The 25,222-nt window shown below is 47.1% G+C and overlaps 1 protein-coding gene across 1 annotated transcript; it reads right to left on the bottom strand.

The window, feature by feature from the left end:
• Cd22 (CD22 molecule) lies at positions 1–8,614 on the bottom strand. Its single transcript, XM_047527168.1, has 13 exons — positions 8,608–8,614; positions 7,997–8,374; positions 6,819–7,124; positions 5,484–5,750; positions 5,121–5,384; positions 4,041–4,298; positions 3,600–3,866; positions 3,247–3,510; positions 2,327–2,423; positions 2,133–2,208; positions 1,865–1,983; positions 1,335–1,416; positions 1–639 (listed from the first exon to the last, which is right to left on the bottom strand). The coding sequence occupies exons 1-13, from the start codon at positions 8,612–8,614 to the stop codon at positions 508–510; spliced, it is 2,517 nt and encodes an 838-aa protein (XP_047383124.1). The 3' UTR covers positions 1–507.
• Positions 8,615–25,222: the final 16,608 nt, after the last annotated feature.

Here is a 25,222-nt window from a genome sequence, read left to right as displayed (position 1 = left end):
AGTGCCTCTGTCTACCTCATTTCTGTCTTTCCCGGGATTTCCCCAGGAGCAGAAATCGGGCATACGATTAATGGGTGGTGGCAGGGGTGGGGAGGTCAAAGGGTCGGGGAAGGGAAGAAGACAAAAGAGTGTCAAATCAACCCCAGTAGACATAGGGGCAATAGGGGAGGGCCCAGGAGGGGGTGGATGGTGGCAGTGTCTGGGTTGGGGGCAGAGGGTGTGCAATGCTGGATGGGTGTGTAGGTGAATTTCTGGTTGGGGAGGAGAATAGAAAAAGATCAGGAGGGTCAGGGTTACCAGTGCTGAGAAGGAAAATGACTCTGAACCAGACAGACACAAGGTTCTCCTCAGTGACGTGTGTGTGTGTGTGTGTGTGTGTGTGTGTGTGTGTGTGTGTGCAGGGAGAAGGCCCTGTGATTTAGCAGCTGAACAGCAGCAGCTGGGGACACCTTGAGGTTTCCTTGGCCCCTTTGACTCTGGGCACATCCAACGCAGCGGGCCCTGCCGTCAGTGCTTGAGAGTTACGTATTCCACGTCTTCCTGTGCTCGAGGCCGCTCCCCAGCCCCAAACTGAACCAGCTCCGAGTAATGGATCCCCTCGTCTTCTGAAAAGTCTGGAGTCACGTTCTCGTAGTCACCCTAAGAAAGCCACATGGTGGTCAGCCTGGTCTTCCAATGAGGGCCACCGTCCCACAGTTGGCTTTCCCTGCCTTCTTTCCCTGTTCCACTGTGGAGCCGGGGTGTCCAACAGCCCATGCCAGAGTCCTCTTGTCCAGAAACCGGCTGTGGTGGTCTTTTGGACACAGAAGTACCTACCCTGGCTCTGACCTCAGCTCTGCCTAAGCAGCTGCTATGGTTTAAATGTGTCCCTCAGATTCCAATGTGTTGGAATTAGAATCCCCAGATTCATAAGCTAATGGTGTTTGGAAGTGTGACATTTGAGAGGTGATTGGAATAATAGATTAATGGGTGATGGAGGGAGTATTCGAGTTCTCTCTAGCATCCCACCCTGTTAGGCACCCCCTGCTGAGCAAGGCCTGGTGTCACCTCAGGACTCTGCAGAGAATCCCCATTAGCAAGAAGGCGCTCATCAGGTGCAGCCCCTTGACCTTGGATCTCCAGAACCATGAACCAAAATAAATCCTTTTCCTTTATAAATTACCCAGGGTCTGGTGTTTAGTGATAGCAACGGGAAACAGACTAAGGCAGCAAACCTCCCCCAACCAACCTCTAGCTTTAATCACCACTGACATCTACCCAAGTTCTTCCCATATGGAGTCCCAGCTGAGACCAGGACCCGGGTCCCCCAACCTTCCTTAGCCCTGACCTCTTACCACACGCTTCTGTACCACTGAGTAAGTGACCACGTCTTCATTATTTGGGAGAGGACCTTGTGTTTCTGAAGTCCCTGCATCTCTGAGAGGGAGAACAGATGGATGGCCACCAGTGAAGTACTTTCTATGAACTTCCCTCCTTCTGACTCCCTTAGGCCCCCGGCAGCACCCCAACCTCAGCCCCTTTTGGAAAAAACAACTCACAGCCTTTCTTGAGCCCAATGCTCACAGTAGAGGTTAATAAAAATAAATAAATAAAAAACAAAAGTGTGCCGAATGAATGAGTGTGCATGTGTATGAGTCACAGCGTCTTAGCCTCCGTGACAAAGGTTGGCTCTGGGCACACATGCTCTTGGCTCGAAGAAACAGGTCCCATTCTGGGGCCTGTTACTTAACGGAAGGTTGTTATAGAACAGGAATGAGGTCAGAGGTAGGTGGCGTCAGGTGGTGCCTGACACAGGACTGGGACTCTTTTTACCCCCTACGTCCCTCCCAGGATGCAGGGCCCAGTGTCCCTGAAGCCTCAGTACCCAGCTCTTGGTGTGTCCGTCTCAGGAAAGCGCAAAGCAGCATAACTAATGCCATCTTCTACCATCGGATTGTAGCATCCCAGGGAGTGGGGCCCTTCAGAGAGGGGGGTCCTCCTGACCTGAGTGAGAGACAGGGCTGCAGCTCCGACTCTCCCCCACCCTCGTTCCCTTCCCCCAGAGGCCTGGTTCAACTCTTCTTCAACTCCTCATCCCAGCTCCTCACTCGACATCAAGGGCTGACCCGCATTTGATCCTCCTCCCACCCTACCTTTTTATTCCTCACAAAGAAGCTCTGACCACTGGAATTCTCCTGAAGCCCCTGCTGGCTCCGAGTCCTCTTCCAGCTAAGGAGCAAAGACAGGCTTTGTGGGGCTCCGGGAATGAGAACAGGACCCTGTGGATTCAGGAGGCTGGAGGCTTCGAGCCAGGGAGGGGGAGGAGGGAGCAGCAGGAAGAGCTCACTTTTGCTGAAGCTTCACCCCCCAGATGGCCAGGATGAGGATGGCCAGGCAGAGGCCAATTCCCAAGGTCGTTCGCCTGCCGATGGTCTCGGGGCTGTCTGGTGGGGAAGGAGACAGGGGTTCACTCTCTGCTTCAGAGTCCTCTGCTTATCTGTGCACCCAGCCCTCGTCCTTCTTGTCAGCACATCTGCACGCGTGGAAGAGTGACGTGGAGGAAGATGAGGAAGCGGCCCCTACCCTCGGGATCTCTGGTTAGGAGGAAAGGACTGTCTTTCTCCCAAGCAGATTTTCTGCAGGTGTAGCCCTCACAGAGGGGATCAGCCTCACCCTTAGAAACAAGTACAACTCTCCAGGCAGTTGGGACAGACTGTCAGACCTTAAAATGCACCGGTTCTTCGACTCAGCAATTCCACATGGGCATTTAAGTCCTGTATCTGTCCTTGCAGACGTGCCCAAAGCAAGGGTCTGCCCGCTCAGCCTTGAAAGGGGGATTGGGGAAACTAGACGGGCAGCATCCACTCAGGGGACACAGCACAACCCTTAGAAAAAAGGCAAGTCTCAAGGTGTCTAAAAAGTGGAGACCCAGGGCATGGCGTTTTGATGCAATGCGCCAGTTACATTTCCTGAGAGAGGGACCCAGCAGGAGCTCCGGAAGTCTGGAAGGTAGGCGTGGTCTGAGGGAATCGAGACCGAGGCAGGAGACACTGAAGGGGAGGTAGATGGAGAGACTCTGGTGAAGCAGGACAAGGCAGTTGCTCCAGCAGTGGCAGCAGGGAGCTATGGAGCAGGGGGCGTGGCAGGGCTGGGCTGGTCAGGAACTGGGAGGGAGGAAGCGGACTGTAAGGACTGCGATCTAGCAGGCACAGACTCGAGGGAGTGGGTGGGGCTGCAGGAGCAGTCAGCGCTGGGAAGGGGCCTTACAGTAGACGGTGAGGGTGCTGGGGGGCGACTTGCCCTCGCCCAGTCGGTTGACCCCCTTGCACCAGTAGGAGCCTGAGTGCTCGACCTTCACAGGTTCCAATCTCAGCGTCTGGCCCGTGTACTGGAGGTCTTGGTTATTCCAGTCAAACCAGGTGTACTGTGAGACAGGCGGGTTGGCATCACTCTCACACGTCAGGGCCGCCTTTCTCCCTTCCATCACTCTGTCTCCCGGGGTAATGGACACCCACAGCCTCCGAGGTGCATCTGAAAGGGGAAACCAAGTCAGGGTCCAGGCAGCTGGTCTCCTGGCCTCCGCTGGTCTCCACTCTCAGCCTCCAGCTCCAGCTACTCACACAGCACTTGCAGCCTCCAGGCCTTAGATGCTGACTGTCCTATGGAGTTGTTGACCAAGCACTTGTAATTTCCAGCATCTTCTGGGGAGATGGAGTCAAAGTTCAATTCTCTTCCTTTTTCTTCCAGAAGACTTCCATTTTTCTTCCAGGAGAAGTGGACTTCTTTGGGGTGGCTCTTTGAGAAGTTGCACTGGAGTTGGACCCGGTTCCCAGCATGAATCTCCAACCTGGGACTGATCTGCAGGACCTTCACATCCCTGGGGGCATCTGCAGGGCCAGAGCTCAGGCTGACCTCTCGGCTATCTTCTCCCTCTGCTGTCTCAAAGCCTGTCTCCCACCCTTCAAGTCTCTGTTGAAGACTGATCTAGGCTTCCCCCTCCTCACCCTCCCATGCCAGATCCCACCGGGGCCACCTCCCAGGTCCCCCATCCTGTCACTCACACTGGACATCCAGGTTGACAGGAGGAGCTGACGAACACCACTGGTTACAGGCAGCACAGGAGATGGGTGGGGTGTCCCAGGCAACCTTCCGAATCCTCAGCACCCCGTGCGATGGCTCATTCCACAAACTTTGGGGGCTCCACTCATACCGGGTAACTGTTGGGTTACTGGAGTTGTACCTACAGGACAGGGTCACGCTGTCTCCTTCTCGAATCGGTGTGGAGCTTTGAATCACTGTGGTCACCCCCTTGGGGGGATCTGGGAGTAGACCGGAAAGGTGAGTAAAGTGAGGTCAGGCCATAATGCCTTTTCCTTTCTGCATCCCTGCCCCCACCTGCCCCCGCATTCAGAGTCTGCTCCAGGGGAGGAAGGCCCTGCTTCCCTCTTGCACCTGTGGTTATTTGGCCTGGCTGTGCCTTGAGGAAAGACACTACAGTGGTTAAGAGCGCAGCTGCAGAGTCAGATGCCAGACTCTGCCGCTAAGAATTGTGGGACTATGGGCTGCAGCTTACTCCTCCTGTCAGAGGGGATCCTGAGAAGACGGACCCTGGTGGAATTCTCCCAAGGATGAACTAAGAGGATGCCCTTAGCAATGCATCCATGCCAGGGCTACCGCTGCTAATGGATGTCCGGCCTGCCTAGAGTTTGGGAATCCCCATTCGTCATGTGACATTTCAGGGTCCGCAGGTCTCATTGTTCTGGACTCAACTCAGTGACTCAACTTCTTTTCACTAAGTTAAAGAAGATGCCCCAGTTCTCCCTGAAACTTTCAGGACTTTTTCTGGGACCGAGTCACTGCCTGACGCCAGGTCTCTATATTCCTAGTGGAGCCCAGCATCGATATTCATTCATTCAACAAACATCTCCTGAGCACCTGCCAAGAGTCAGGCCTTGGGCTAGGTAGGGGCTGGGAATGCAATTGTGAACAACGAAGCCCCGAGAAGCTTGTGTCAGGAGATCCTGGCTTCTGCCTGTTCTCCATTCTAGGACCTGGGGACCCCTTATGCCCCGTCTGACTTCCTCCTCTTTCCCCTACTCCCCTCTTCTTTCCCAAGAACCAGAGACTCCATGACAGCTCACATTGGACATCCAACTCAGCTTCCTGGCCAATCTGTCCAGAACCAAGCCTGTTTTCTGCCAAGCACGAGTAATGCCCGGCATGCCTCAGAATGACCTTGGCGATCCAGTATTTCTCTTCTGTCACTCCCAGTATTTCCTTCCTATTGTGATACCAGGTATAATTTGTTGGAGGAGGATTGGCCGGTGATATGCAAACCAGTTCTACTGACTGTCCCTCCTTAGCAGGTGTGTGGTGGATGTGAACCTCGGAAGGAGTCGGGGCATCTGGAAGAAGGGGCAGAGGTGAGGGGAGAGGTGAGGGAAGCCCTCTGACATGAGCAAGCAGCCACTGTCACCTCCACCCTCAGTGCCGAGGAGGCTCACACATCACTTTGAGGGCCACTTCTTCCGACATTCCTGAGCCTATATCATTGGAGGCCTGACAGCGGTACTTCCCACCACCGTCCTTGGTCACTGAGGGCAGAGTTAGTGTGAGCGCCGTCTTCTCCCTCATGGGGATCCCGTCCTTGAGCCAGGACACAGTCTTGTACTCTGGGTTGCTGCTGGTGACCTCACATGTCATGGTCACAGACTCCCCTTCTATTACAGTGGCTTCACTGGGAATGACCTTGATCTTCAACTTCGGAGCGTCTGGAGGAACAGAGGGGCGATTGGGGAGGGGACTGGGAATTCTCGGAGGGTAGGAGGTGGCAAGGGCTTGCACATATGTAGTTCTCTTGTGGCCCCAGGTGATGGTCACAGCCTCCTCACTCTGTTCTCCTTCCCCCTTCTCCACATGTCCCCTACCCTATGATCTCCACCAGCATCCAGCAGGATTCCTAATACAGTCAATCGGAACTTGTCAGTCCTTGCTTGACGCTATCCAGTGGATTCCACACTTAGAATAAAATCCAGACCATGACCCACAGCCCAGGAGACCTAGTGTCCTGCCCCGGCTACTTCTTCTCCTACCACTTGGCCTCCAATGCAGTGCACTTCGACAACCCCGGCCCTGGGGCTCCTCATACACACCCTGGGATCTCACCTGAAGGCTTTGGTCCCTGTTCCTTCCTCTTCCCAGAATCCTTTTTACCTGCCCCAGTCCCTCTCTCCATTCAAGGTCAGTCTACAAGTTGACCTTCTTCAGTGAAGTCCCCATCCATCATCCCCCAATCCTAACCCTGATTTATTTCACTCTTAAGACACACGTCACTCCCCACGATGAGGTTCTGCGTTTCTCTGTCAATCTCTTGCCCGTTTGTCTGTCCCACTGCAAGGCTTGCTCCATGTGGGCAAGAACAGGTCTCCCTGCCCTATCCACCCCTCCAGCTGCAGCCACCTGGCATCTGGGAGATGTGCATAAGTATTTATTGAATGAATGAATGAGGCACAATAGTGAGGTGAGAAGAATTCCCTCAAGGGGCAAGAGAAACCTAACCAGGTGATCCCGGAAGCAGGCCATGGCTGGAGGATAGATCGTTTGCTTTCTGACAGGCCAAAGCAGAAGCTAAAATGAATCTGTGTCCTGACCCTCCAGGACCGAGAGGGCGGGTGCGGGGAGAGCCTGGGCAATGCCCAGCTGCAGGTGACTGACAGCAGATGGGTTGTGCATCCTTCTGTAAGGTATGGTTCCTCTTACCCTGCAGGGGGCTCGAGGGGGCCTTAGGGAGAAGGCAACAAGGACAGCGTCATTCCCATAGGAGCAGAGGGGAGACTCACGCTTCACATCCAGCTGCACCGTCCCCTCAGAGAGCACTTTGGCAGAATGCCAGACCTGGCAGGTCAGGTTCTTCCTGTGGTGAGACCACTCCGGTTCAAAGGCGAGCTGGCTCTGGGTCAAGACAGTCTCCATGGTAGGGGAGGAGGAGACGACGGTGGGAGCAGGGAGGAAGGGGGCCCCCTCCAGGGACCACTGCAGTTCAATGTCATATCCAAAGCAGGTGAAGTTCAGCAGGCAGGTTGCAGTGACTTTCTGGGACTCCTGAAGTTCTGAAGGGAGCTGGATTTGAGGTGGAAAAGGAGATTCTGCAAAAGAGTAGGGACAGTGCTGGAGGCCTGGGGACCCAGGTTCCATCCCAGTCTTTTACACCTGTTTTTAGATGTTCTGTTCCAAATAACCTGGGCAGGAATCCTTTGCCAGGTCATCTACCTCTTTGCTCAGTTGAAATACTCTCTGACAGACCCTGGGGACACTAAGCCTCCCTGGGGATGTATTTCACACTTCTTTCTTTCTTCCTGATGTTTGCTTTCTAAATGGCTTCATTACACTCTCCACCCCTAGGTGAATTTTACCAGTTGAGTTCAACATGTATTTCTGAGCTTGGGTGACACATTTATATTGTGTAATGGCCTCAATATGGGAGGCACTCAGGCGCAGCATCCTTTTAGTAGGTGGGGCTGCGTGCAGCAAGCCCCTCCCTGGTGGGACCACCCTTCAGAGAGCAGTGTCTGAGTGACAGCTCTAAATATAGGGCTGCCTAGAACCCACATTGCATGAAGTGACCGACCACTCTGTCCAGGGCAGAAACCCTTTGATGGGTCACATCCTCACCCTGCACACACGCCATCTAGCCTTAAAGGGCTAATGAGAATTGGTCCCCGACATTAACACATTTGACAATTCAGCTCTCCATCTTCTCTTGAAAGATGAGAAGATCTGGCTGTCTGGACCCCAGATTGCTGGAATGGGCAGGAGCCGAGGGGCAGGGGCAACACCTGAAGTGGGAACAGGGCTCACGCTGCGGGTGGCCCCGTCGTATGCTGCCCACGTCACTGGCTGGCATCCCCTTGCCTGACCTCTGCGGGGAGCTCAGTTTGTGGTTCCTGTCCCAGCAAGTTGATTATGTCTAGCTCCCTCCCCACCCTGAGGGAAGAGGACGCCCTCCCCCAGGCCTTACTAGAGATACTGAGGTTTACGGCCTCCATCCACCTGTCGCCCTTTGTCATCATCCTCAGCCCCAGCTGGCCGCTGTCTCCAACCAGCAACGAGTGGATGCTCAGCGTGCAGTTGTTTTGTAGGTCTCCCAGGAATCGTACCCTTCCCTGCTGCGAGGGGGACTCCCAGGTCTTTGTGATTTTATAGAGGATCGTCCCGTTGAAGTCGTTGATGTTTTTGTTGTACTCGTAATTGTGGTACACGGTGAGGTTGTCCAGGTCCGCCTTCTCCCTTGGGATTCGGTAGCGGCAGGGAATCCAGACGCAGGCCCCTTCCCAGGCATAGAAGGTGCTGGGGTGTTCGACCTTCCACTTATTTGAATCAGAGAAAGCCAAATACTCTGAAACCCATGACAGTGATCAGAAAGCATTATTTAGGACTGTGGAGAGCTTTCAAAGGAGTAGCGTTCTCTCTGAAGCTAGAGATGGGAGACCCAGAGGAGCAAGACTCAAGAGAGGGGCACTTCTCTCTCTGTATGCATTCTGCCTGCACCCCCCACCCCACATTTCCTCTTCTCTGTCCCAGATCTGTCCTCTTTCTCCAGTGCCCACTGACATTCCAGAACCCAAGTACCTGCCATAGCCCTTACCCAGGAGCAGGAGAAGCCAGGGACCAAGGAGATGCATGATGTTGTGTCTGGGCTGGAGCCTGAGTTGGGAAGAGTTTGTCTTTGAGTCATCTGGTCACCCACTCCCTGCTCCTACACACCAAGCTCTGACCCCTTGCTCCTGATCCTGGGGACCCTGTCTGGTTGCATTGTGGGGATGTGGGACTTGGACGCTCACAGAGCTTTTCTGGGTCTGCCCTCCTTGTCGTTCAGTCCGAGAGTTTCCTTCCCTTCTTCCTTCTCTATCCCTCCCTCTCTTCCTTTCATCCATTTATGATTTTCTACACTTCCTGCCCAGTTTTCAGGCTCAGAATGCCACCAGACCATTAAGCACCTTGAATGCCAGGCTCCCAGGGTAAGGGGGAGCTCTCCTGGGGGTGCTGGTATAGGATTTTACACAGGAGAGAGATATCATTTGATTTGAAAGACCAGGAAAAAAAATCATTCCAAAACAAATAATGACGACATTCAAAGCCAAGGGAACATTTAGAGAGAGCTGGAAGGTCTTAGGAGCAGAATGTGGTCTGAGGGGACCACATTATGTGTCCCAGTAGGAAACATCAGTCAATGAGTGGGGACAGGTCATGCCTTGTCTAAAGATGGTGGCTGTCTCAATTCCAGCCAATTGCTGTCAAGTGGGAACCAGGGGCTGAGTACTGCCTGACCTTCCACTGTTTCAGGAGAGAAGATGTTGAATTTGCACATGAACTGTCCTGCTTTAAAAACAACACACATTGCTGGTTGAACAGAACTTCTCTGTGGGCTAGAGGCATCCCAAGGCCACTGGTTACCCACTAATACACCCGCGCTCGCTCTGCAATAAGCTTATCCTCCACCATCCTACAATTTTACAGAGTTATATTTACCTAGAGTTAAATCGAATTCCCTATTTATATGGTTATGAACGCTGTTCTGGTCCCCAGGGAGCCGGCAGGATGTGCCAACAGAGTGTGTCTCCGGTGTCACCACAGACCCTGGCCCCTTCCACCTGCCCCGCCAACATTTCCCACACAAGATGTCTCATCAGGGTCCCGCTATCTGGTTGTTTATCTCCCCAGGTTAAAGGGTACAGGCTGTGGATCATTGGGCGTCTGGTGCCAGGGGAAAGCTCAGCTGCCGGCTGAAGGCAGCGGGGGCTCTGTCCCCCGGTGTCAGGGTCGGCCTGGCCTAGGCATGGATTAGGGGCGAGGGGACTGAAACCAGGTCAGATCCTCCCAGGCAAAGCTGACCTCAGTTCTGCAGGTGCTGACAATGTTTTGCACAAAAAAAGTCTTCAGTCAGCCACTTGGGAAAAGCTGGTTTAAAAAGTTCAGTAAGATTCTTTACTGTAGGACATTTCAAATCTTTTAACAAACTCCACATGCATCGGAAATCTCCAAAAATGGGGGCTAGAGTATATTGTCTATACTTCTTTGGTCGTGGGATCCTTTTAACCTTTTCCACCAAAAGTTTTACAGTGACAGGGCCGGTTTTCTGAGATCCCTTAGGATTGCCACAAGGGCTGTGACAAAGACTAGCCTCCAGAGGCTGGGTCACTGTACCCCTCTGGCAGCACCCACCAGCCACATCCTCACCAGGTCCTGGCTGAGTGGGAAAGGGGCTCAATGTGTGCTTACCTAAGGATCTCCCAATAGTCTCTGAAGCATGAGAAAGGGGGACCCGGGCCGGGTAGCTCACATCTGTAATCCCAGCAGCTGGGGAGGCTGAGGTAGGAGGATTGCAAATTCAAAGCCAGGCTCAGCAATTTAGTGAAGCCCTGAGCAACTTAGCAAGACCCTGTCTCAAAACAAAGAACGGCTGGGGGTGGGGGTGTGGCTCAGTGGTTAAGTGCCCCTGGGTTCAATTCCTGGGTTCAAAAAAAAAAAAAAAAGGAAGGAAGGAAGAGGAACCTGGGCCTGGGAATTGTAATGCTGAAGAGGCAGGATGGGATGTGGAGACATGTCATGAGGCACAAAAGACTCAGGACAAGGACACGCTGTCCAGACCTATGGCCTGCTCAATAAAACCTGTTTAGGGCTTTGTGGTTCCTCTGAGTCAGCATTCCCGTCTCTTCATTCCCTCCTGAGCATCCAACCACCCTTTCCAATCCCAGAAGACTTACCAGGCCTGGCCAGGGGATGCTCAGACACAGGATCTGTCTACAACCTGTTGTAATGCAAGCAAGGAAGAGAAAAGGAGGTCCCCACTGCATTCCCAGCTCTAGGAATTATGCCCACCACATAGTGGCCACTCCATAATTGCTTGAATGCAAAAAAAAAAAAAAAAAAAAAAAAAAAAAATTGTGGCTTTTTACCTGCCTCCTCGTGTCTTCCCTCTTCAGAGACTCTGGCAACATCTGAAGGTGAAGCAGGAAGTACAGTGAAGTCTCCAGTGACTGACTTCCACTCTCCTTGGCCACGCCTGCTGCTGCTCACGCCTCTGAGGGTGCCCAAGAGGCATCGTGATGTGGAGAGTAGGAGAAAGAAGCTGTGGAAGGAATGTGGGCTTGGGCTCAGACCGTCCATAGTTAGGTCTCGGTTTTGGTGGATGGATTTTCTCCATCACCTCCATTTCTGAGCTGGCTTCTCTACCGCTCTTCCTCTAGTCAGGCATTAGTATGGTGCCTGAAGTGTTTGCAGTCTGGGGACACCATCCACTTCACCATCATTCCCAAGACTTTCTGTTCTGGGTAGGAATGGCGGGAAATCACCCACTGATGCTGATGCCCCAGTAACCCCCAGGGTGGAGGGAGGCGCACGGAGATATCAGGAAGGGAGGAACCATCTTGCATGAAGTGTTACCGAGTGGGAAAGTCTCAAAACTGAGACTGCACCACTTTTATCAAGTTTCTTGTCAGTGAGTGTCTCAAGAGCAGAGCAAGCCAGCAGCCAGAGCCATGCAAATCGTACAGATGATGAGAGAAGCTTCTGAGATGTCTTCGCTTTGACACCCCTGTGCTTATGGGTCACTGGCCAGAGGGATGGAAACTGAAAGGGTAAAGAACAACTTCTTCAAAAAGTAGTACTATTCTTGGAAGATGGAGTCGGGGGATAGTTGTCCCTTGGTATCTGAGGGGGACTGGCTCCAGGACCCCTCAGATACCCAAATCCATACCTGCTCAGTTCCTTTATATAAAATGGCATAGTATTTGCTTATCATGTATATACATCCTCCTGTATACTCTCTAGATCACTTATAATGCCTGATATAATGCAAAAGCTGCAGCGATAGTTGTTATACTATATTGTTTAGGGAATAACAAGAAAAAAGTTCATACATTTTTATTTCAGATGCAATCATCATGGTCCTAACAACATTTTTGACCCATGATTGGTTGAATCTGTGAATCCCAAACCTGTGGACACAATGGGTGAATGGCTCTTTTCCCTGTTTCTTCTACTAAGTGCAATTAAAACACCTGATATTATAACACAAGCATATGAAGACTGAGAGGTGGACGGAAGTCAGACTGATTAGGAGTCTTGGGACACCTAGAATAATGTGGTATGAATTCCCTGGGTTTTTTTTTTTTTTCTTCACTTTGTATATCCCAGATGCTGAAGAAGACAACACTGGGGGAAGAAAAGTTCCAGCAAAACTCTATTTTAGCCAAAGAAATAATAAATGGACATCTTAGAAGACAAAACTCTTTCTGTCAGTAAGTGCTGTACTCCAACCAAATAACACACACGCACACCAGCAGCCTCACCTCCACCCCTGCTGACCAAGGCCAGGTGGGGCTAGACCTGCACCCTAGCCAGGCTGTAACCAAGGACCCTAGACCCCTCCCCGTGCTCAGCAGGAGTGGTGCCAGAGAAGGTTGAGAGCGCAGCGGGAACCTTCATGCCCCCAGGATCGCCTTCCCCACAGTGTCAGGGCAGAGCCCACGTAGAGGCTGCACATCCACCACCACCCGATGCCCTAACGAGGCATTCCTCCTTCCGGCCACTGGAGGGGTGGCAGAGGAGGCCTGGTGGAGAGTCAGCACTTGTGTGGACAAGTTCCTCTCCCCAAGGATCCATGGAAGCCACGTCTGAGCAGCGATGAGCTTCCGCTCTCCCTCCCAGCCAGGGTGATATGGTGAGGATACCTGGTGGGGAGCTGAGCTCCTGCCCCTGCTCAGCAATACCAACAAGCCCTCCCACCCCTGTGTCAAGGGAGGCTGATCAGAGAACCTGGACTTATAACCCCATCCGAAAGTAATAAGCAGCGCCATTGTTTCATTTGGAGCAGTGTCAGGGGATGCCCGCTCAAGTACCAGATTTAAATTAGATCCAGATTCTAAGGACACCAAAGATGTCCAGGTTTCTATTAAAAAATCATTCATTGCACTGAGAACGAGGAAGCCTCAAACTGAATGAGAAAAGATAACCAACAGACACAAACGTGAAGATGACGTAGATGCCAGAATTATCTAACGGGGATTTTAAAGCAGCCATCATAAAAATGTTTTAATGAATCATTATAAACATGCTTGAAATAAGTGGGGGAATAAAAGTCCCAACAAAGAAATAGAAAATATAAAGAATCTAGAAATAAAGATATAATAATGAAAACAAAAATGTTCATTGATGTGCTCAACAGCAAAATGAAGAGCGTAGAACAAAAGAAATGATCTATTCTGAACAAGGGAGAAAAAACAGACTGAAAAGAAGTGACCAGAACCTCAGGGGCAGATGTGACAACAATTTTTAAAAAATCTAAATATATGTAACTGGATTATAGGAAGAGAGAGATAGAGGGTGGATTGAAAAAAATTTGAAGAAATAATGACTTCAAATTTCCTTAATTTGACAACACACACACCACACATCCCATACATCTATAAATTCAAGAAGCTGGGTGAAACCAAAAAAGATAAGCCTAAAGAGAAATACTTGTCAAAATTCTAAAAACTAAAGACAAAGAAAAAAACCTTGAAATTAAACATAAAAGTGAAACAAGGATTGAAAAACCACTCAAATGATAATGTATTTCTTATTTAAAAACAAAATATGGGGACCATTGAACAGTAACACATTATTCATTTGCTAAAAGAAAAGAACTTTCAACTGGAATCCTACATCTAGTTGGAATCCTTAAATCTTCAGGAATAAAGGGAAATTAAGACATTCTCAGATAAAAGAAAACTAAGAGAATTTTTGCCCAGAAGTGTCTTAACCTAAAAGAATTGTTGAACAGAATTCTCTAAGTAGAAAGGAAAAAAATTTTAAAGAAAAGGAAACTTTGATCATGGGAAGGAAGGAAGAACATAGAAAGAACAAACCTAAGTGTAAATACAATAAACTTTTTATCCTTCTTGAATTTTCTAAATTATGTTTGATAGTCAAAACAGAAACTATAACACTCATTTGGTTCTCAAGGTATGTAGAAAAATATTTAACACAAGTATATTTTAAGCAGAAGAAGATAAAGGGACATAAAGGGAGGTAATGTTTCTTCAATTCAACTGAATTGGTAAAATGTTGAAATCCTAGACTCCTATAAGGTACATATAATTTAATACCTAGAGCAACCAGTAAAAAACTATACAAAGTGATACACTTGAAAATACTATCCATAAATCAAAATTGAATTCTGAAAACAATGTTCAAGAAACCCATAGGAAAATAGGAAAAAAGAAGTCAGAAACTAAAAACAGAACAAAGAGAAAATGAAACATAAAATAGAAGACTTAAGCATCAGTGTATATGTAACTACATTAAATGTAAATGGTCTAAATACACAAATTAAGAGGGATATGGACAGAATGGATTAAAAATATGACTCAGCTATAGACTGCCTATAAGAAAAGAACTTCAAATATACAAATGTAGATAAGTAGAAAGTAAAATAATGGAAGAGGATATGCCATGCAAACACCAGTTAACAGAAAGTATAAATTGCTATACAAATAACAGATAAAATAGAAAAGAGCAAAGAAAGAAAAGTACTAAGGTCAGAGAGGTACATCATATAAAGTGAAAAAATCAATCTACTAAGACATAATAACCCTAAATATGTGTGCATCAAACAACAGAACCACAAAATATGTGAAGAACAAAACAACAGAAATGAAAGGAGAAATAGACAGATTCACAATTATAATTAGAAACTTCAACACCTCTCTCTCAACAACTGATAGAACAACAAAGTGGAAAATCAGTACGATATGTAAGAACTCAATAATACCTCCAACCAACAGGATCTATCAACATTCACAGAACCATCCACTCAATGACAGCATACAACACCTTTCAAGTGCCTATAGAACATAGACCAAAGTAAATGATATCTAGGGTTAAAAAACAAGTCTCAAATTTTTGAAATAAATAAAATCATGCAGAATATGTTTGTTAATCACAATGGAATCAAATCACATATCAATAAAAAAAGGTAACAGGAAAATCTCCCAAAACTTGGAAACTAAACAAAATACTTCTAAATAAGTCATCGGTCAGAGAGGAAATTTCAAGGGAAATGTAAAAAAATACATTGAACTGAATTAAAATGAAGATCTACTGAATTTGGGAGAATCCAGATAAAACACAAGAAAGAAATTTAAGAACTAAATACTTACATTAGAAAAGAGGAAAAGACAAAGTATACATGACTTCAAAATATACTACTACAAAGTTATAATAATAAAAATTAGTGATGTTGAGCGTTTTTTCATTAAAAAATGTAATGCATGGTATTCACATAAAAACAGACCAATAAACAAAATTGAGCACCCAGGAATAACCTCATGAGTTTACATCTGACGGGTTTTCAGTGAAGGTAATAAGAACACTCATTGGAGAAATGAGTTCTGTTCAATAGTAGTGCTGGGAAAATGGGATATCCACTTGCAAAAGAATGAAACTAGACTCCTATTTCTCATCAGTTTTCAAAATCAGCACAAAATGGATTAAAGACTTAAATGCAATGCCTGAAACAATGAAACTACTAGAAGAAGATATAGGCAAAATGTCTTATAAATTGGAATGGGCAAGGATTTTTTGGACAAGACTCCAAAAGCACAGAAAACAAAACCAAAAATAGACAAATGGATTTCACCAAAAAGCTTCTGTATAGCAAAGGAAACAATCATCAAGGTGAAGAGACAACCTACAGGATGGGAGGGAATATTTGCAAATTATACATTTGACCAGGGGTTAATATCCAGAATCTATAAGGAATTTAAACTCAATAGAAAAACCTTAAATAGCCTGATTTTAAAATGAGTAATCAAGCTTAATAGATGTTTCTTAAAAGAAGACATACAAATGGCAAACGGGTATATGAAAAATATCCTCAACATCACTAATCATTAGGAAAATGCAAACTGAAACCACAATGAGATATCATCTACTCCAGGATAAAATTAAAGCCCTTCAAGCCTAGGAAAAAAAAATTTTGCCAGGTGAGATGGTGCACACCTGTAATCCCAGCAGCTCAGGAGGTTGAGGCAGGAGGATCACAAGTTCAAAGCCAGCCTCAGCAAAAGTGAGGCACTAAGCAACTCAGTGAGACCCTGTCTCTAAATAAAACACAAAATAGGACTGGGGATGCGGCTCAGTGGCTGAGTGCCCCTGGGTTCAATCCTGGTACACCCCCCAAACTTGGAAACTAGGAATGGGGGCCCTTCTGTGCTATGGAGACCCACAGGTGGGGCCTGGCCCACACCTGGTTATTGACAAAGTTTCTGGCCAGAGGCCCCTTCCTAGTTTGTGCTTCCTTCCACCTTCTTTTCCGTACTGTGAAGAAATAACTCTCCAGTTCCAGCTCCTACCCTGCCCTGGCCCTGGTGGGGGAATGAAGTTTCCCACTATCCCCAAGAAACCAGCCGTTGGGCTGTTGGAGTGGGACCAGTGTGTGCCCTGTGGGGGTCTGTGTCAGTGGGACCACTGGCTCCAGCCCTCCCCTAACCTGAGACCGGGTCCAGGCTGAAGGGTTTCCTGTCCCACTTTGCTGGGTGCCTCTCCAGTGCCTGGCACCAGTGCCCACCACCTCCTGCAGAGGCTGTGCAGGTGGACTCCTGCAGGTGGGGCCCAGTTAAGGCCCCTCTGGGGCCTGACAATGCCCACTACTGGGAAGCACGTGGAAGGTGAGGCTGGCCCCAGTCTCCCCCTCCCCACCTGCAGTCATGCTGCAGTCCTCACCCTCCCTCAGCACCCCCTTCCCCATCCCCCCAGTTAAATGGATCACCAAAAACCTTTCTTATACCAGAAGCAAAAACAAAAACAAACAAAAAACTAAGAATGGAGGGTAAATTCCTCAACTTTTTTTTTTAACCTATAACTTACAAAAATAAACTTAACACTGAAAGCCTGAGACTTTCTCCCTTCACATCATGAACAAGGCAAGAATATTCACTCTCACCACTCCAATCCAACATGGTACTGGAAGTTCCAGATAGTGCAATAGATCAAAAGAAAGGCAATAAAAAGGACATACATGAAAGAAAGAAAAAGAATTGGCCATGTTTGTAAGTGACAAGATGGTATATATAGAAAATTCCTATGAACTTTAGAAAAACAACCTTCTAAAACTAGTAAGTAACAGCAAGTTGAAGAAACCAAGAGCAACATAAAAATCAGTTGCATTTCTTTATGCTAAAATGAACTTGTGTAACCTGAAATTTAAAACACAACTCCACTTAAAATGGTTAAAAATTACTTAGATATAAATCTAACAAAACATATATAGGACTTTTACTCTAAAAACTAAAAATACTGCTAAAAATATCAAAGATCTAAGTAAATCGAGAGATATACCATGTTCATGAATCAGAAGACTAAGCATAGTAATGATGTCATTTCTTCCCAAACTGAGAAACAGATTTAATAAAATTACTATTAAAATCCCAGGAAGACTTTTTATAGATGTATGCAAGATTATTCTAAAATTCATATAGAAAGAAAAAAGAACAAGATTAGAAAAAAAAATCTTGGAAAAAAAAATAAAGGGGAATCATCCTACTTGATTTCAAGGCTTTTTATAAAGTTAATATACAGTAATAAAAGTTGTGTGTTATTGGTGGAGATATAGACACAGATCAATAGTACAGACTAGAAAACAAAAAATAGCCCCATGCAAGTGTAGCCCGCTGATTTTTGACAAAAGAGCAAAAGCAATTCAATGGTAGAGAGTCTTTTCAACAAATGGTGATAGAACAATTGGCTGTTCAAAGGCAAAAATATGAACTTCAACCTAAACCTCATGCTTTGTACAAAACTTTAAATGGACCATAAATTTACATGTAAAACATGAGACTATAAAACTTTGGAAGGTAATACAGGAGAAACTCTTTGGGACCTAGGATTTGATGAAGTGTTCTTAGACATGACATCAAAAGCATGGTCCCTAAAAATTAATAAATTAGACTTCATCAAAATTAAAAATTGTAGTTCTGTAAAGGACACCATTGAGAAAAGGAAGGGATGAATTACAGTCTGGCAGAAAATGTTTGCAAATCACATATCTGACAAAGGACTAATGTTAATGATTATATAACAAATTTTTAAAATTCAACATTAAAATGACATTTTAAAAAACTCATCCAATCAGATGAGTAAAACAAAGAGACATTTCACCAAAGAGACTATAAAGACAGAAAATAATCATGTAAAAAGATATTCAGAACATTGGTCTTCGGGGAAAAGTAAATTAAGAACTTGATGGGAAATCACCATGAGACACCTATTTAAACAACTAAAATTAAAAATAGTAGCATTATCAAATGTGGGATAGTGTGTGCATGAACTGAATCTTTTCTACATTGCTAGTGTGAATATAAAATCATGCAGCCACTTTGGGAAAAAGAAAGCCTCAGAACAGTTCCTCAAAAGTTAAGCATTGAATTAATACAGAACCCTACACTTGCTATACCCTTAGGTATACTAATACCTGAGATAGAAACAGGTGCACTCAGAAACTAGGACACAAATGGTCATAGCAGCATTATCCATGAAAGGCCAAAAGAGGAAACAACGCAGACGTTCATCAAGTGACGAATGAACAAATGAAGTGTGGCACGTACACACAACGAAGTGTTATTTGGCAATTAAAAGTAGTGACACTCTGATAAATAGATGCTATAATATGATGAACCTTGAAAACATTAAATGAAAAATAAGCCATTAAAATGTCACATATTTATGATTCCATTTATATGAAATGTTCAAAAAAGAAAAATCTATAGAAGCAGAAAGTAGACTGAGTGGTTGCCTAGGGCAGAGAGTGGGTGGTATTGGCTGTTTGTGAGAATGGGATTGTTTGGGGCAACAAAATGTTCTAAAATCAGTTGTGGTGATTTCCATAACTCAGTTAATATACTTAATACCATCAAATTGGACATTTTAAATGGGTGTGTTGTATGTGAATTATATAAATATATATATATAAATTTTATATATAAAATCAGTAAAACTGTTACAGATATAATGAAAACTAATCCCATTAAAAAAATGAGCAGGGTGGGACTGCAAATTGGTGCAGTCACTCTGGAAAGCAGTATGGAGATTCCTCAGAAAACTTGAATGGAACCACCATTTGATCCAGTTATCTCACTCCTCTGTATATACCCAAAGGACTTAAAATCAGTATACTGTAGTGACATAGTCACATCAGTGTTTATAGTGGCTGAATTCATAGTAGCTAAGCTATGGAACCAACCCAGGTGCCCTTCAACAGAATAATGGATAAAGAAAATGTGGTATACGTATACACCATGGAGTATTACTCAGTCACAAAGAAGAATTAAAATCTTGGCATTTGCTGGTAACTGGATGGAACTGGAGACTATCATGCTAAGTGAAATAAACTAATCCCCAAAAAACCAACAGCAGAATGTTCATTCTGATAGGTGGATGCTTGACACACAATGGCGGGGGAGAAGCTCATTGGATAAGGCAAAGGGGAATGAAGGGAGGGGAGAGGAGATGGGAATAGGAAAGAGAGTAGAATGAATTGGACATAACTCTCATATATGAATATGAATATATGAATACACCACCAGTGAAACTCCACATCATGTACAACCACAAGAATGGGATCCTAGTAGAATAAGTTATACTCCATGCATATATAATATGTCAAAAATACTCTACTGTCATGTGTATCTAAAAGGAACAAATAAAAAAAATTAGCAAGGGCAGAGACATTTCACTGAAGAGGATTTACAGAAAGATGCTCCACATCACTGGCCATTAGTGAAATGCAAATTGAGACCATAACAAGCAATCAGTGCACACTTATTAGAATAGCTAAAATAAAAATAGTGACAATACCCAAGGCTGGTAAGGATGCAGTGAACCTGGGTCCTTCACACCTTGCAGGCGGGAATGCAAAATGGGACAGCTGCTCTCCAACAGTTTGTCAGTTTCTTTAAAAACAGAACGAAGAACCCATCAGATGATGAAGCTGTTACGCTCCTGGGCATGCTGTCACCAAGAACCAGAACTTACATCCATACAAAAACCTGCTCAGATCATCCATCTCAGCTTCACTCATAGCAAAAAAATTGGAAGCAAACAACTTGTCCTGCAAGAGGCGAGTCGTTAAGAGATTTGTGAAACATCCAAACCAGGGAATACAGTTGTCTGTCAGCATTTGTGGGTGATTGGGTCCAGGATCCGCAACGGATACCAAAACCTGCTGAATACTCAAGTCCCTTATACAAAATGTGATAGTTATTTGCATTCAACATATGCATATTTTCCCATTAGTGTTTTTATTTTATTTTATTTTATTTTATTTTATTTTTTTTGGTGTGGGGTGGTACCAGGGTTTGAACTCAGGGGCACTCAGCCACTGAGCCACATCCCCAGGCCTGTTTTGTATTTTATTTAGACACAGAGTCTCACTGAGTTGCTTAGTGCCTCACTTTTGCTGAGGATGGCTTTGAACTCATGATCCTCCTACCTCAGCCTCCATAGCTACTGAGATTATAGGTGTGGACCAACATGCCCTGCTATATTATATTATATTATATTATATTATATTATATTATATTATATTATATTATATTATTTTATATTTTATTTTATTCTATTTTCTTCTATTGCTTTGCGGGGATCAAACCCAGAGTCTTGCCCATGCTAGACAAGTGCTCTACCACTGAGCTATGTCCTCAGCCCCTCACCTACTTTAAAATCATGTCTAGATTACTTGGAATACCTAAACCAGTGGAAGCACTATGTAGATAGTTGCTATAATGTCTTGTTTAGGAAAAATGACAAGAAGTGACATTTTCATTACAGATACGATTTTTTCCACAGTTGGTTGAATCGAATGTGGAACTTGCAGATACGGAGGGCTGCCGGCACGCTGCAGCTGCAAAATGGAAAGCAGCATCAGTAGGCACCCAGGCAGATGATTCTGATGGTCATTTTCCTGAGTGAAAAACGCCAGTCTCAAATGGTCAGACCCTGTAACACTCTTTAGAGGGCAAAAGAACAAAGATGGAGAAGAGATTTCAGGCTGCCAGGGGTTAGGGATGGTGGGGAACGAGGAGGGGGCCTGATTTTAAAGGGGCAGCACAAGGGAGTTCTTTGGGGAATGGACAAATTCTGTACCTTGATGGCAGTGGTGTTGTGCACATGCAGACGTGATAAAAACGATATGGAATTATACACACGCATTATGCCCCGGTCCTGGTTTCGATATTGTACTGTAATTATGTAAGAAGCGACTACACAGGGGAACGGAGTGACGGACACCCCAGATCTCTCTGTTCTATCTTTGCAACTTCCTGTGAGTCTATAATTATTTCAAAATAGAAGATTAAAAAACATTTAAAAAAAAAAAAAAAAAAAAAAACCAGTGATCTGGGCGTGGGACTGAGATCACCCAGCACTCAAAAGTCTCAGGCAGGGGACTCACTGGATCCTGCTCATCACCTGGGAGGAGTGTCTGAGGATTCTGCTGGCCACTGTGCCAGGAGGAAATTGAATGACAGAATGTGCCTTCTTTTCTGGAGGCCTCGTGGAGAAGGCAGAGATTGGGGTGCAAGATTCCCAAGGAAGGTACTTTTGAGGGCCTTGCTAATCCTTCCATCTTTTATTTCACTGACTGCTTGAGGAGATCTGACTGTCACCTCCCACCAGGAAAGCCATGGAACCAGGCAACGAGGCTGTGTGCTTCCTGATCCCCTGCCCAGAACTGTGGGAGGGAAGGATGTTAGCGCCTTCCTCAAGGACCCGCAGGCTCACGTGCCTGCTGCACCTGTCGCGCTCTGCAGCACGCTCTGCCTGGGAAGAGCACGTGGTAACCAGACCTGGGTTCGAATCCCAGTTCTTCATTCGTCAGCCGTGTCATCCCCTCAGTTTCTGCTCTAAGGATGACGATGACATTGACCTTACCAAGGTCACGTGTGTGTTGTGAGATCACCCTTCATCATGGTCACAAGCGGGTAGCACTGTGTGCTAGCTGTCACAGACAGGGCACTCTGTGAAAGGAGCTATCGTTACTACAGACACCATCACTTGCTCAAGTGGTCAAGACTCTGTGGTGACATTGCTTCCCACAACTCTGGGTATTCGACCCTAACTGAGTTTGACCAAGAGGGCTTTCGAGACCAAATTTATTCTGCTCCTAGTCCCCCAGGAAGAATATTCTAAGCCAAGTGAGCCTATGGGAGGGGCGGGGTCTTCTACTTGGCTGCTGTCCTGCTGTGAGATGAGGTTGTCACCTGCTGTCTGGGGAGCAGGTGGAGTCGAGAGTGAAAAAGACGGAGAGAGCAGGAAGTCCGGCTTCTCCTGCACTGTGAGCTTCTGCCTGGGCCCATCACCAGAGCCCAGTCCTCCACCAACCAGGGGCCACGCCAGGACGAGGCTTGGGAGGAGGTAGGAGCGGCCTGGAGCCCTTCCATCAAGGAGGATAATGGAGATGCCCGCCCCAGGCACCGTCCTGGTAGTGGGGTGAGCGAGGGATGGGTCCTCTTAGCCAGGAGTGACTCAGGAGTTGGTGGGAGGGGAGTTGTCCCTGGTGCCCGGGTGACCACCCTCCTGTGTGTGACAGCCCATCCCTCCCTGTATCTGAGACCATGAGACCTGCTCGGTTCTAGTCCACTCTGTCTCTGTGATTTGGTGACTGTGAGTCACTGTGTCACGGGTTCTGTTTCTTCCTCGCTTGGAGTGGCTCCAGGGCAGGAGACCATCAGCCTTTCCTGTCCCCGGGGGCCCCTCTCCAGGCCTGAATGCAGGCAGGACCGTCCACTCTTGTGTTCCCCACTGAACCTGTTCCCTTCACTCTCTCTGGCACCTAAGGAGGCAGAGGAGCCACCTTTGACTCCTCTTTCCCTTTTCTTGGGAATTCTCTTATCCCATCTGTTCCTCCTCCAGGCCTCCTGACCTGGTCCCTCTCTCCATTTCCACTTCCTGTGTCTTGGACAAGAGTCAGGACCCCTGAGGTCCTTTCCCTGCTTCCTTGGGTCACCCTATCTACACAGCTGCCAGTGGGTCTGCTAACCCTCCCGCCTATCCCGGACACTGCTGTGAGTATCATTCCCACTTCACTCAGAGTAAAAACCCACACCCTGTCCCTCGCCTACAAGCCCTCTGATCCAGGGCTCGGCAACCTGGGCGACCACTTGGGCTCCCTCAGACTCACTAGTATCCCTCTTGTTCCATGAACATGACAAGCACCTTCCTACCGGGGCCTTTGCCATTGACTTTGGCTTGCCTGGGACCTACATTCTCAGAAGGCCACAGAGCTCCCTCTCTCCCTTCCTTCTGGGCTCCATTCACGACGACCCCTCTTCCTAACACTGCGGGCTCGCCCCGCCCAACCCTCTCACCTCCCAACTGGCTCAGGCGCCATATTGGCATGGTGACTATCTGAAGTACAACCAGGTGTCACTTGCTCCTCTCATCGCTGTCTGTCTCTTTCTCACAGTGTCAGCTCCAGGAGGCAGCGACTGTTTCTTCTGGGGTCCACTCACAGGCCTGGCGAAGCACATACTGAGTTCTGGTAGCTCCAGGAGCCGGGTGTCTGAGAGCATGAGTCTGAGTTGGGGGTCCCACTGGATATCATCTGGGAGTGTCAGTCTCCCCTAAGGGATGGCCTTTACCATCAGAGTACTTCATGGTTTCCCAAGCTTTAGAGATTTCCCCACAATCTTCAGAACTTTGGTTCAGTCTGCAAACCTCCAGAAATATTTTCTTTTAATACATTTCTTTAGATCAACTCACTTGATTTTTTTTTTCAGCTTAGTCTCCTCCTATGCTTTTATTTAATCATTTTTTTAAAAAAACTGCTAGTTGGGCATGTTGGTTTCCTGTTGTTCGGACACATACTAAGTGAAGCCACAAATAGTAAGGTGAAAGTCACGCCGGCCCCTCCGGGATCATCGCGAGTGCCACCATCATGCACGGGTTGCACTTTGGGCAGCCAGATGTTATTCCCTGATCCTGGTTATTGACACTGCTCTGTTCCTCAGGGCGAAGTCCTCAGAGCACATTCCTACCAGGTCAGACCTGCTGGAGCCAGGGTCTGTTGTCAGGGGACAGGTGTGCCAGGGTGGGGCCCGGGAGCTCGTGTGCAGGAAACTGGAAGAAACTTCCATCCTGCTCATCAAGAGACCCCTACTTGCTCTCTGCCTCATTTCACACATCTCCTGTCTTGCTGCAGCTCCTGGAATTTTGCCAAACACATTCCTCCCCGGGACCTCCACAGAGGCGTGGCTTTTCCTCCACAGGGAGCCTCTCCTGACTGCTGAGACCCTAAGTCTCACTTCCAATCTATGCTCTGGAAGTCCCTTGCTTTCCCTAGGAGCAGGCGGTATTATGTGTAAGAGAGACTCTTCGTTTCCTGTCCTTCCTCCTGCCAGACTGCAAGCTCCGTGAGCATAGCTCCAGCACCTGAGCTCGGTCCCGGTCCCGTATCCTCTGTCATCTTCAAACACCAGGCATAACTGCTGTCTTGGTCCCCTAATTCCTGATGCCCTTCCTGAATTACCTGCAGCACCACAGCTTCATCCCTGATGCTCCCTCAATGCCCCAGGGCCTTGCAAATTGCTGTTGGTTCTCACCGAAAGTACAGGACCATACACTGATAAGAGGGCGGCCTCTGAGTCAGGATAGGTGCTCAAGTCTGGACTCACTAGCTGGGGGCCCTCGAGGAAGTGACTTGATCTCTCTGTGCACTAGCAACTCCAGGTTCTGAAACATCAGTGGGCATCGCTTCCCCCAGAAGACTAAACACACACACACACACATTGCTGGCCCCTCCCAGTGTCTGATCCCTGCAGTCTGGGGCAGGGCCTGCAAATCTGCCTTTCTAATAAGTTTCCCAGAGGATGCTTATGTTGCTGGCTCATGACTTGCATTTTGGGAACCATTGTCCTAGTCATTAGGAAAAGGAAGTGGTAATTAATTAATGTAAATTCTGTAGAATCCTGTGGCCCATAGTAAGCACTCAACAAATGTTGTCATTAATACCATTTATACCAGAGAATCTGGCCCTTTAATTCCTGACAGGTGCGATAGAATAAAAGCACATTTTAAACTAGAACTGAGTCCAAAGTTTGACCGTACCATTCTCTAGCTCTAGGACCCTGGAAAAATCACTCACCTTTTCTAATCCCAACAAACTCATCTTCAAAGATTTATTATTGGAGTCCTTTCTCAGGACAGCCTA

The sequence above is a fragment of the Sciurus carolinensis genome, chromosome 16, assembly GCF_902686445.1.
Source record: "Sciurus carolinensis chromosome 16, mSciCar1.2, whole genome shotgun sequence".
NCBI lineage: Eukaryota > Metazoa > Chordata > Mammalia > Rodentia > Sciuridae > Sciurus > Sciurus carolinensis.
The sequence above is the reverse complement of the archived record's forward strand: the minus strand, read 5'-3'. Positions and strand labels throughout refer to the sequence as shown.

Excerpts from the sequence above, each read along its gene's own strand:
- Cd22 (XM_047527168.1), bottom strand. Across the intron at positions 5,385-5,483 it reads AGTGGCCCTCAAAGTGATGT|ATGCCCCGACTCCTTCCGAG; the intron begins GTGAGCCTCCTC and ends CCCTTCTTCCAG. Across the intron at positions 2,424-3,246 it reads CAGCACCCTCACCGTCTACT|ACAGCCCCGAGACCATCGGC; the intron begins GTAAGGCCCCTT and ends CTTCCCCACCAG.